General features: G+C 44.2%; 1 protein-coding gene across 2 annotated transcripts in view; it reads left to right on the top strand.

Annotated features, from left to right (window-relative positions):
- Positions 1 to 3,472: 3,472 nt before the first annotated feature.
- Positions 3,473 to 13,270, top strand: part of spef1 (sperm flagellar and cilia associated 1) — a 39,525-nt gene continuing 29,727 nt past the window's right edge. For both annotated transcript variants that reach the window (XM_080215723.1, XM_080215722.1), the window contains exons 1-3: positions 3,473 to 3,607; positions 7,103 to 7,214; positions 8,858 to 8,993. In XM_080215723.1, the coding sequence (XP_080071849.1) occupies positions 3,499 to 3,607; positions 7,103 to 7,214; positions 8,858 to 8,993 (357 nt within the window). In that variant the 5' untranslated portion in view covers positions 3,473 to 3,498. The remainder of the gene's footprint in view (positions 3,608 to 7,102; positions 7,215 to 8,857; positions 8,994 to 13,270) is intronic.

The raw sequence follows: 13,270 nt of genomic DNA, 5'->3' as shown, positions 1-13,270 counted from the left end.
ATCACCCCAGAGCTTCAAAGGCCCAGATATTTTCTTGTACATCTTACAGCAACACTCTGCCCGTTCCTAATGCTGCAAAAATGTTTAAAAGTTTATTTATCACAAGTAGGTTTACATTAATACTGCAATGAAGTTACTGTGAAAATCTGTGTAAAACTTATCTTTTTAAAACCTCTGCTCCTTCAATTCTGGCCCACTCGATAAATTACTATAATGCCATCCAAGCCCAACTTGTATAGAATCTCGATTAGTTCTTAATGAGGCTTTGCCCGGGGCTTCTGAGTCTCATGCAGTTATCAGCAAAAACAGCAGGGTTAACATTATTTGCTGCTCCGTTTTCATTGTGGAACACAGTTGCTTAATTTTAGACATGAACGGAAAGAGTTAAAATGTACTTTCTCAATGTAGAGTGAAAAGAAGTAGCAAAGCTCACATTACCCTGCACTCATTTCAGAAAATTACTCTCCACTGCACCACCTTTCCATTTCTTGCAACAGCAATCCTTGGGCCTTGCCCACTAGGAATAGAATTCACACTCCCGCATTCATTTCAATTTGGGAAACTTTCACCCCACCTATCCATGGTGGATTTGAACCCAGGACCTAGACATCAAAGGCCAATGCCTATCTCACTGTAATGCCAAGTTCCCCATGGGTGATATCTTTCAGATTTAAAGTTTCAGATCCGATAGGTATTGACATGCAACTCCTCAGCAATTATCGAGTGACTCACTTTATTTCAAGGCTTTGGTGAATTGTTTTCTTCTTTCCCTAGGTGAAAATTTCATAAGTGGGCAAAGTAGGAGCAGATGGAATACAATGTGGAAAAGTGAGAGGTTATGCACTTTGGAAGGTGGAATGGAGGCATTGACTATTTTCTGAATGGGAAAATGCTAAGGAAATCAGAAACACAAAGGGATTTGGGAGTCATTGTTCAAGATTCTCTTAAGGTTAACATGCAGGTTCAATTGGCAGTTAGGAAGGCAACTGCAATGTTAGCATTCATGTCAAGAGGACTAGAATACAAGAGCATGGACGTACTTCTGAGGCTGTATAAGGCTGTGGGTCAGACCCCATTTGGAGTATTGTGAGCAGTTTTGGGCCCCATATCTAAGGAAGGACACCTTGGAACGGGTACAGAGGAGGTTCACAATAATGATCCCTGGAATGAAGAGCTTGTCGTATGAGGAATGGCTGAGGACTCTGGGTCTGTACTCATTGGAGTTTAGAAGGATGAGGGGGGATCTTATTGGAACATATAGGATACTGCAAGGCCTGGAAAGAGTGGATATGGAGAGGATGTTTCCACTAATAGGAAAAGCTAGAACCAGTCGGCACAACCTCCGGTTCGAGGGACGATCCTTTAAAACAGCTGAGGAGGAATTTCTTCAGCCAGAGTGTGGTAAATGTGTGGAACTCTGCCACTGAAGGCTGTGGAGGTCAGGTCATTGAGTGTCTTTGAGAAATAGATTTTTGACTAATAAGGGGATCAGGGGTTATGGGGAAAAGGCAAAATGAGGATGAGAAAATATCAGCCATGATCAAATGGCGGAGCAGACTCAAAGGGCCAAGTGGCCTAACTCTGCTCCTACATCTTATAGTTTTTAAAAGAGTGGTCAAAGCAGTCATAGCCATGTGAAAAGGGATTGGTCATGGAATGAATTTGGTAGCTCTTTCAAGGAACTTGCAAAGCATAGTGGGCTGAATGACCTCCCTGCTCTATGATTTATGTCTTGCTTGGTGGATTTTCCCACTCCAGCCAAAAATATTTAGTTTGTAAAGGTAAAGTTGCAATAAGAAACCTTTGTCTCTACTACTGTGACTGAGACTTATTTAGCCTGAGGACCACCACACTTAACATGAGGGACAAGGTTGAGAATGTGGCCTTCATGAATAACTTCAGCATATGGGAATTGAACACATTGTGAAATTTTAAAAACAGATGCATTTATTCTGTTTAGTGACATAAATATATAAACCTCAAAACAAAAGCTCAGTGAGGAAAGCAACATAGAACATTACAGCGCAGTACAGGCCCTTCGACCCTCGATGTTGCACCGACCTCTAAAATCTAAAGCCTATCTAATCTACGCTATTCCAATATCATCCATATGTTTATCCAATGACCATTTAAATGCCCTTAATGTTGGCAAGTCCAGGGCACTGCAAGTTGCAGACAGGGCATTCCATACTGTTACCACTCTGAGTTAAGAACCTACCTCTGACATCTGTCCTACAGACAGTTTAGGTGTGCTAGACATTTAATGTCATTGGGATTCAGCTACAATTCTGCATTGATGCTGAACTTGAGGCCTGAGCGATATTAGGACATGTGACCAAAAGCTTGATCAACGAATTTGTTTTTTAAGCAGCGACTTCAGAGGCAGAGGTTTAGGGGGAGAATTTCATCAGTCTAAGGCAGCTGAAAGCAGGGTCACCAAACGCTCAGACAGTAAAAATCGGAGATGCACGAGAGGTTACAATTAGAGGACTGAGGATATTTGTGAATGTTGTAGGGTTGAAAAGAATACAGAGGTCAGATGTGATGAGGCCCTGGAAGAATTTGAACACCAACATGAGAAATTGGCTGCCCAAATGCAGATTAGATGTTGAGTAAATGGGACTTGGTGTGATTTGAGATGTGGAGATAAGTGTTGGATATTGAACTTTACTGGCTAGCCGCCTCTCCTATAGAGTGTTGGAGTGGTCACGGAGGCAACAGCAGCAGAAATAAAGGTTTCTTTTCAACTTTAGATCCTTTAATCACTCCACTCTGTGATTATGGACTGCGATGTTGGTGGGGCAGGTCAATGTGCCGTTGCTGCTTACAACAAGGAAGACATCCAGACTATGACAAACAAGTTCTCAAGCATTGTCAAAAAGCCTGCTCTCCAAATCAGTGCCCTCAGGACTGATGTAACACTTTAGCTTTCATCATGTATAACTGTCCATGGCACCACTCCCAATGCTGCAGAAAGGTTCTCTGAAAAAGTATAAATGGCTCCTCAACTTGAAGTATTTCAATAAAGAACTGGTGGCCACAGAAGAGGCAGGGGGCTGTTTGGCAATAAATTCAACGGAGAGGTCACACCTTGATTTCTTTTGCTTAAATACACCCATAACCAGTGACCTACGCTACATTGTGTAGTTTGTACTGAGGGCCCTCAGTTAGATAAATTGGCCATGCTAAATTCTCCCTCAGTGTACCCAAACAGGTGCGGGACTGTGGCAACGAGAGGATTTTCACAGTAACTTCATTACAGTGTTAATGTCAGCCTACCTGCAACATTAATAAACAATCCCTGGCCGGCTGCGGGATGCTGGGTTCATTCTTTCCTCCCCACCCCCCCCGCTCCTTCTGTCCCTCTCCCCGCTCCGTAGCCGGCAGCCTGCTTGTGGTAACCGAGCAACCGGCTGTCAACACGGTCCCGCTACCGCTGCCCGCACTCAGAGCCCGGCTCCCTCTGCACCCCCAGCCCCGGTGCCGGGAGTTCTCGCCATGAACCAGCAGCTGAGCCAAGAGGCCCTACAGGAGCTGTACGCCTGGATTGACCGGGTGCCGCTCTCCCGGCCTAAGCGCAACATCGCCCGGGATTTCAGCGATGGAGGTAACGGTGGATGGGGGAGGATGGGGGAGGGCGGGGGAGGGAGCGCAGGCGCAATGAGCCCCCTGCGCGCAGCGACCGTTAACGGTCAACCATGACCCGGCCCGCCCCACTCTCCCCGGCACACAGCACGAGCTGGGGGGAGGAGCTTCATACAGGGGCGGGGCCCGGGGACTGGGGGAGGGACTTCATGTAGGGGGCGGGGTCCGGGATTTGGAGGGAGGGTCTTCATGCAGGGGGAGGGGTCCGGGAGCTGGGGGGGTGGGGCTTCATACAGGGGGAGGAGCCCAGGAGCTGGGTGGGCATGATAATAAGGCGGGACGAGCCTGGGGTGGGTTTCAGGGCAGGAGATGCGGCCTAGGGTAGGAAGTGGGGCCCAGGACACAGATGTGGCCTAGGGCAGGAGGTGGGGTCCAGATCACAAACCACAGCCTAGGGCAGGGGGGTGAGGGGGCCTGATGTATGGAAGGGTACAGTGGACAGGGCTCAGGGCTCAGGCCAGGAGTAGCACTCATGCCAAGGCAGTGCTCAGGGCAGTGGGCAAAGATAGAGGTCATGGCCTGGGTAAGGTGGGGTGGGAGGGCAAGGCCTGAATAGGCAAAATGCCTGGGCAGAGGGAGGGTTCTTCACACCCCCAGCACCGTGCGAATTAACCTTTCATTTGGGTCTGGAAAGGAGATGCCCGTGTAATCTTGTACTGGGGTGATGTAGAGGAATGAGGCTGCTGGCTACAGGGAAATTATTTTCCATCCTCAGTCAGGTGGTCCTGGGTTTGTGACCCACTCCAGTGACTGGAGCACACAAATGAAGGTCTGTACTCCAGTGCAGAACTGAGGGAATGCTGTACTATCAAGGTGCCATCCTTCCGATGTGAGGTTAAGGTGGGAGGTTAAGATGGATGTAAAAGATTCCATGGCATTGTTTTGAGTAACTCACCTGCTGACTCCCCAAAGCCTGTCCACTATCTTAAATAATCTCCATTCACCCTCATGGCAGCGTAATAAAAATGCTGGCCTTACCAGCAATGCCCACATTCCATGTAAGCATGAAAAAAAACAGAGAAATTCTCCCCAACTAACATTTATCCTTCAACTAATAGCACTAAAAGAAAATTATCAGGTAATTGCCACGTTGCTGTTCTGTGGAAGTTTGGCTGGGTGCAAATTGATAGAGGAGCTTTCTACACTTCAACGGTGACCACACTTTACCAGCTGTGAAATGTTATATAAAAAACAAGCCTTTCTTTTCCCACTCATTCCTGTGGTGAATGCTAGAACAAGAACTTCAAAATTACAGCCAGACAAGGTGATGCCAGGAAGCACTTGTTTGTTCTAAGGGCTGCAGAAACCTGGAACTCTCTCCATTAAAAGATCAATGATGCTGGAAGCCAACTGAATAGTTCAAACCTGAAGTTGATAGATTTTCTTTTGAACAAAGCCCTTAAAGGTTATAGATCCAAGTTAGATCAGCCCTTGCTTAATTGAATGGCAGGAATGAGTTGAATGGTTCTGATAGATACTTGGCCAGAGTTTGTCATTCTGACAACCTGGTTGTCCATCAGGATAATCTTGGAAGTTTGGCAAGTACAGCAACACCCCAGCCCAGCCCAATCTCACCTCCCACATACCTAACCCCTCCTAATAAAGGCTACTGGGCTGTAGACAAGAATAATAATAATAATAATAATCTTGACACACTTCCTTCTTGCTAACCTAGGCTGCTGAGACTAATTTATTATCTCTACTGGCCTTTGGGTAATGGAAGATTGATTTACAAAGAATGGGGATAGTCAAGTCCCAGACCTGTATTGCTGTAGTCAGTGGCATGATGTATTTACACACTGAATCAAAGAACACGCTTAATTACATTTTCAAAAATAAAATTCCAGGTAGCTGATAATCTCAAATATTTATGAAGAAAAATGTTATTTGCTAACCGATCATGCTTATGGGGACTTGGAATAAAAATATGTCATTGCTTCAGACAAAAGGAGAGGAATCTGAACCCAAATAGAATTGCTGATCTGTAATTGCTCCCACATTTCCGTCATTAATTTAAAATATTCTTTGGAGTTACTGGTCACAGCTTTATCCAATTTTTACTATCTTCACTAACCACATGTCAACTAAGTCCCTGGATGTCTCTATCATGGCAACCTCTGCAGGGTGGAGAGAAAAGTGCAGATAAAACATGTCTTGACCAAGTGTGAAGTAATCACTTGATGCCTCCTTCTGCACTCCGTCTATAATTCCATCGTGCAGGACAGGAATATTACTGAGAAAAAATGCTGTAAAATCTTGCACTCGTCAGGACAGATACAAGAATACCAAACTTCGAAGGGAACATCAATTTATTATTTATACTGCTGATTGGTTAGTGAGTATTGCTATGGAGAATGCACCAGGGAATTATTGCCCCCCATGCTTTTGTATAATTGAAAGAAAGTGCAATGCCTGGGCAAGTTCTTCCTGCTTGCTGGCCCAAATAGGAATAGGTAGCTTCGGGCAAATGTTTGGTGTGAAGTATTATAATAAATGGATGGATGGGATCAATTACTGGGCAATGATCTTAACTCGAGCATTTAAACAACATTTGGACCTTGCAACTTCAAATTACATACAAATATTTATAAAATATCTCTGAATCTTCCAGCATTTTTCATGATAAGTTAGTATATGTCCTGTTTTGCAAGGGCAGCAATATTATAATGTTTAGTGCTTAACATTTTAACCGTTCATGTTGTTAGGTCTACTGCAGTAGCATCTTTTTATTCCAGACACTTGAGATAAAGACCATCTCTCCATTAGCCTTTATGATTCATGCTGTACTTGTTCACCAGCTTTTAAGTGTATTTATTAGTGTTACAAGTAGGCTTACATCAACACTGTAATGAAGTTACAGTGAAAATAAATTCCCTAGTCATCACACTCTGGCAGCTGTTCGGGTACACTGAGGGAGAATTTAGCACAGCCAAATGCACCTAATCAGCATGTCTTTTGGACTGTGGGAGGAAAGCGGAGCACCTGGAGGAAAGCTATGTAGAGGCGGGGAGAATGTTCAAACTCCATATAGACAATGTCCCAAGACAGGGATCGAACCGGCCCTCTGGTGCTGTGAGGCAGCAGTGCTAACCACTGTGCCACCGTGCCGCCCTAATGATTTATACACAATAAAAAGTATGTGTATAAGAAGGTAATTTTATGGGTGTGCAGATGACATTGAGCCTCTGTGTTATTGATACATTTTGTTAATTTGTTGGGTTTCTCAATATGTACTGGGAAAATCAGCCCGAGCAACTTAATCACCCATAACCAATAAAAACAATGACATCTATTTCATAATAGTAAAAAATAATCAGGCAAAGAAAATGTTACAGAACTTAAACAGAACATTGATGAATTATTTTTATAGACTGCGTGAAGATGTGTTATTCATATAGCTGGACTGTGATTATTTTAACAAACAAATTTCTTTGTTTAAAATATTCTTTTTTTCAAGTCATGGTTGCTGAAGTGGTGAAGCATTTTTTCCCGAAACTGGTGGAAATCCACAATTATGTCCCAGCAAACTCTACCAAGCAAAAACTGAGTAACTGGCAGATATTAAACAGGCAAGTATTCTGATATTTAATCATTTACATTCTGCAACATATAGCTTCTTGCTTCACAGTGTAGCCCCTCTCCTCCCACAGTGCAGCCCCTCATTCTCTACAGTGCAGCCCCTGGTCCCCCCACAGTGCACTCTGCTCCCCCTACAGTGCAGCCCATCTCCCCCCTACAGTGCACTCTGCTCCCCCCACAGTGCAGCCCCTCTCCCCCCTACAGTGCACTCTGCTCCCCCCACAGTGCAGCCCCTCTCCCCCCTACAGTGCACTCTGCTCCCCCTACAGTGCAGCCCCTCTCCCCCCTACAGTGCACTCTGCTCCCCCCACAGTGCAGCCCCTCTCCCCCCTACAGTGCACTCTGCTCCCCCTACAGTGCAGCCCCTCTCCCCCCTACAGTGCACTCTGCTCCCCCCAAGGTGCAGCCCCTCTCCCCCCTACAGTGCACTCTGCTCCCCCCACAGTGCAGCCCCTCTCCCCTCTACAGTGCACTCTGCTCCCCCTACAGTGCAGCCCCTCTCCCCCCTACAGTGCACTCTGCTCCCCCTACAGTGCGGCCCCTCTCCCCCCTACAGTGAACTCTGCTCCCCCTACAGTGCAGCCCCTCTCCCCCCACAGTTCAGCCCCTCTCCCCCCTACAGTGAACTCTGCTCCCCCTACAGTGCAGCCCCTTTTCCCCTCACAGTGCAGCCCCTCCAGCCCCACCCCACAATGCAGCCTCTCCAATCCTACCCCACAGTGCAGCCCTTCTCATCTCACAGTGCAGCCCCTCACCCCGTAGTGTAGTCCTTCCCAGCCCACTCAACTCCCTTTGTAATGATCTGGAACAGTAATAAGTTGGCTATGATACTCATAAAACTTTGTGCCCACATAAACCCAAGCCCTTTAATGAATATGTAAGAGGAATTACTTTGTGATAAAACCATTGTTATATTCTTCTCCAATGATATTGCTCACGTGCAATCTGAGTTATGGAGTATATATGTAACAATTAACTACTAACCTGGCCTGCCCTATCCCCCACTGCACAGGAATTCTCTCTAGAAATCGGCCTACATCGTTCCTGGTGCCAGTTAGAGCACTTGCTGCTATAACTCTTTCTGATTGACAGCTCCTTGATTCCTCATAGCTTCCCAAGGTTACCACAAGTACAGAAAAAAAACAGGAAATTATTTCTTCCATCATATTTTTAAAAGTTTGCTCGGTTGCGGTTTGCCGTTTGACAATGTGATGCCTGTGAACGTCCTGATAAAAACACTTTAATGGCTGGGCGCTCAACAACTGCTATATATAATGATAAGCCATGGGCATATCAGCACCATTGGGAGCTGTGCCTGGGGACTTGACCCCACTCTGGGGTCCTTTGCATTGTTCCATCCCGATAGCCTGTACCAGTATTGAATAAGGACACATTTATACACTAAAATATAATTATAACTTTCAAACAAATTATTTATAGATGCGATGATCAGAAGCAGGAAATTGGGTAGTTAAGAATGACTGATTATAATTGGCTTCCTAAGATAATCCGTTACACTTAACCCAGAAAATATTCCTCTTTGTGTGATCTATGTAGTCTCCAAGTGTTTATATGTATTACGATATTTTAAAATGTCTTTCATTGAAACATTTTTCACAATTCTCTTACACAGGAAGGTATTTTCCAAATTGCATTTTCATATTCCCGAAGATATGTTAACAAAATTGGTTAAGAGTTCCCCCGGAATAATTGAAACAGTTTTGTATATGTTGAGACAGAAGATTGAGGAAGAACTCAGTAGCATGCAAGTAAGAAATGGACATCTTGTTCACATACAGATATGTTTTACTTCTGTATTATCTTCCATTTAATATTAATGGACTTCTGTAACTGGCTAATCACTGTCACCACAGCGTAAGGCGATGGCCTTTTTCTGAAGTTAAGGTGGCACGGGTGGCACAGCGGTTAGCACCGCTGCCTCACAGTTCCAGGGACCTGGGTTCGATTCCTGACTTGGGTCACATTGCCTGTGTGGACTCTGCATGTTCTCCCCCATGTCTGCATGGGTTTCCTCTGGGTGCTCCAGTTTCCTCCCACAGTCTGAAAGACGTGCTGGTTAGGTGCATTGGCTATGCTAAATTCTCCCTCAGTGTATATGACCAGGCACCAGAGTGTGGCGATTTTCACAGCAGCTTTATTGCAGTGTTAAAGTAAACCTACTTGTGACGCTCATAAATAATTGAAGTGGTGTCATTAAATATTCAATCTCTGCTTTATTTTCAGCTCGGGTTGCTGGCCTAGCACTGCTTAGAATGATTTTCATGAAAATTACATCTAAGACTGCTAATAATCTCTAAAAAAAATTTGCCTCTCGGATGGTTAGTAATCAAAATACTTGGTACAATAGGCAGATTACTGGTACATTTCTTGCCTACAATGCCCCACATTGTGATCCCAGCTGTACAGACAGAGAAACACAGAGCAGAAGATACTGTATGTTTATCTTCAAAGATCTGATGAAGCCACCCATCCAAATACAGCCTGGCTCTGCTGGCTGTTGGTGCACTTTCTCCAGCAGTTGTTGATACAGATCTTTCATATGCAGCTGTAGCCAGAAGGGGGTTCGTAATTGTACATTTCAAACATGTGGGAACTCACAACTGCAGTTACTTTAGTGTCGTACAAATGAACAGGGCTGCGCAGTGCCAGGGCAATGTGACAGAATTAGTTCAAGCAGAGATGGAGCCTTTAGTATAAATTTGAGCTGCCTGCCTTCTATCCTTCCAATTAATTTATGAAGACCAAATACATTGTTATCCAGAAACCTAGATAAAAATGACACCCATAATTAGAAAGAAAACAAGTGCTTGCATTTACTGAGTGCCTTGTACAATATATCAGAGTGCACCAGAGGCAAATAATTGCTTGTATAGCAGTCATTGTTGCTATGTAAGAAATCATAGCAACTAGTTTTATTCACACCCAAGTTCCACAAACAGATAAATGGGTAATGAGCCTGTATTGGGGGTATTGATTGATTGATTGAGGGTTAAACCTCAGCCAGGACTCCAGGAGATCCCCGCCTTTCTTTATGTAATACCCAAAGGATTTTTTATACCTACTTGAGAGAGAGGCAAGGTACTGGTTTAATGTCTTATCCAAAAGGCAATGCCACTGCCAGTGCAGCACTCCCTTAGTACTTCACTGAGGTGCCAGCCTAGTTACACCCATGGAGTGGAACTTGAATGCACAACCTTCTGAAACAGATGAGATTGTTACCACTGAACCAAGAAAACAACTCAAATCCTTAATTTCAGTTATTGTTTGATTAAAATTTGATTTCAAGCATTTTATCTAATTGATATTCAGGTGTTAAATGATTAGATAGAATCTAGAGACAATTAACATCAGCTATCCTGCTAGACTTACACAGCAATTTTTACTATGCTGAAAAAATACATTTTGACAAAGCTTTTCACCTTGCACTCATCAGGACAATGGCAAGAATACCAATGTTGGAGAAATGACAATGTTATACAGAATGAGAAGAGATTGCTGATTTGTTGACAACTGCACTCTTATTAGTAGAGGGGTTGTCAAAGTGAATGCACCAGTTAATGGTGACTGACAGTTAACTGCGAAGCATTATTTGAAAGTTTACACTAGGCAGTTTGACTCTTGATTGGTCTAGGCATTGGAATGAATCAGTGAATGGCTATCAATTATTTGATTATTTTCAAACTGGTGCATTCACCAAGGCAACACCTCTATCAATCAGAGTCCACTCGCACATCAACCAACTCTCTCTTCTCATACAGTATAAAGTTGTTGTTTCTTCTGTCATTGGCATTCTTGCCATTGTCCTGATGAGTAGAAGATGAAAAACTTCAACAACATTTTTTTTTTATTTCAGCAACACTCAAATCCTGTACTACCAAATGATTTTTAACTTCATAGTATATTTATTTTACATCAATGCCTTGGTATTGGACTCCTTTTTGATAGTAACACTATCAAATGTAGATGAGTTAGGTGGATTGGCCATGATAAATTGTCCATTAGTATCGGGGGATTAGTAGGGTAAATATATGGGGTTACAAGGATGGGTGGGATTGTTGTCGATGCCGATAGAATCTGTAGAGATTCTATGAAGCATTTCCACTGACTGCAAAAGTAGCAAGACTCACTGGAAATGATTTTCCTCAGTCCAGCATCGGCAACTGTATCTTCAGCTGCCTAAGCCCTTAGCTCAGAAATTCCCTTGCTGAGTCTTTCTATCTTTCTACTGCCCTTTTTTCCTTTGAGATGCTCCTTAAAACTCTAACTGTCCAAGTGTTTGGTCACCTACCCTAATTTCTCCATTTGTGACTCAATGTCAAGTTTGATAACACTCATGTGAAGTGTCTTGGTACATTTCACTACATTAAAGGTGCTATATAAATGCAAATTGATATTATTGTTGTAGAGGCAGCTTCCATCACATTGCCAGTGTGAAACATAGAATCAGAGATTCCCTACGGAGTAGAAGGAGGCCATTTGGCCCATCAAATCTGTGCCAACCACAATTCTATAACCACACATATTTACCATTAATTCCCCAGACAGTAAGGGGCAATATACCATGGTCAATCCACCTAACCCGTACATCTTTGGATTGTGGGAGGAAACCGGAGCACCCGAAGGAAATCCAGACACGGAAAATGTGCAAACTGCACACAGACAGTGACTCACAGCCAGAATTGAACCCGGGTCCCTGGCGCTGTGAGGCAGCAGCGCTAACCACTGTGCTGCCGTGCTGCCCAAACACTAGTGGAGCAGCAACATAACTACTCTAATCAGCAGCAATTACCAGCAATTCATCTGTGTGTGATCAAGCAGAGAGCTCACCCTGCCCAGACACAGCAGCACTGCAACTTCCCAGTTGTTTGCCCAGCTGTTGGGTACTGTCTCATGACCATGAAATAAACTAGCTTCTTGTGACTTTCCAGTAGCTGTGCTCGTGCGCACAGTTAGTCATCTGTTACTCCCAGGGCTCTGGCATCTGTCCATACTCCAGTTGGATTTCAGTGTCAGGAGCCCTGGACATTTTTGGGTCCTTTCTACCGAAAGTGGTTCTGAAGCACAAACTGAAGATTTGACGAGGATTCTGTCGAAGTTAAATGCCTTTGTCAGTGCCTGTTGCCTTCATCCACCTTCTGAAATAAGATTGTAGGGTAGAAGTTCCAATCAGCAAACTGATTAAGTTTCTTTGGGTACATTCCAGATGCAGATATTTTTGCCCGGCATTATGTAAATTGGATAATCATAGAATCCCTACAGTGCAGAAGGAGGCCATTTAGCCCTCTGCACCGACAACAATCCCACACAGTCCCTATCCCCGTAACTGCACATATTAACCCCGTTAATCTCCCTAACACTAAGGGACAATTAAGCATGGCCAATCAACCTAACCAGCACATCTTTAGACTGTGGGAGGACCCGGAGGAAACCTGGGAGAATGTGCAGACTCCACACAGACAGTGACCCGACTCGGGAATTGAATTCTGGCCTCTGTGAGGCAACAGTGCTAACCACCGTGTCACCCTTTAATCTTTAAACCAGGTGTGGAATTATCTTGCCTCGCTCGCCCCAAAACCAGAAAATCCCACTTGAGGTCAACGGACCTTTCCTGGTACACCCCTCGCCTAATCCAATCCCCATGGCGGGATGGGATAGTAAAATTCACCCCTCCATCTCCCCAAGCAGGGAAGCCATGCATGGAAAAAGTGCAGGTCAGAGATAAACCATAACATTACAGTGGATTTCTTCAGCTCTTGTACCCTGTAGGCCTGGTTCCTAACTGGAGCCTAAATCCTCATAGGATCACAGAAGTAGCCATGATGAACATCTCAGCTTTACCTTCTTAAACTACTCAGACTGCATTTATGCATTTATCATGCCATTTACATTTTTACAGTCTCTTCCCAGTATCGAATCAGCTTATAACGTAAGTGTGTCACAGTTAAAGCTCCTTTGCTCTACAGTTTTTCTGTTCTTTCGATCTGATTGGCTTCAATTCATTATATAAAAAACTGTTCTTTGTTAG

This window comes from Carcharhinus amblyrhynchos, chromosome 31 (genome assembly GCF_965287045.1).
Source record: "Carcharhinus amblyrhynchos chromosome 31, sCarAmb.v2.hapA, whole genome shotgun sequence".
NCBI classification, from domain to species: Eukaryota; Metazoa; Chordata; class Chondrichthyes; order Carcharhiniformes; family Carcharhinidae; genus Carcharhinus; species Carcharhinus amblyrhynchos.
The sequence above is the reverse complement of the archived record's forward strand: the minus strand, read 5'-3'. Positions and strand labels throughout refer to the sequence as shown.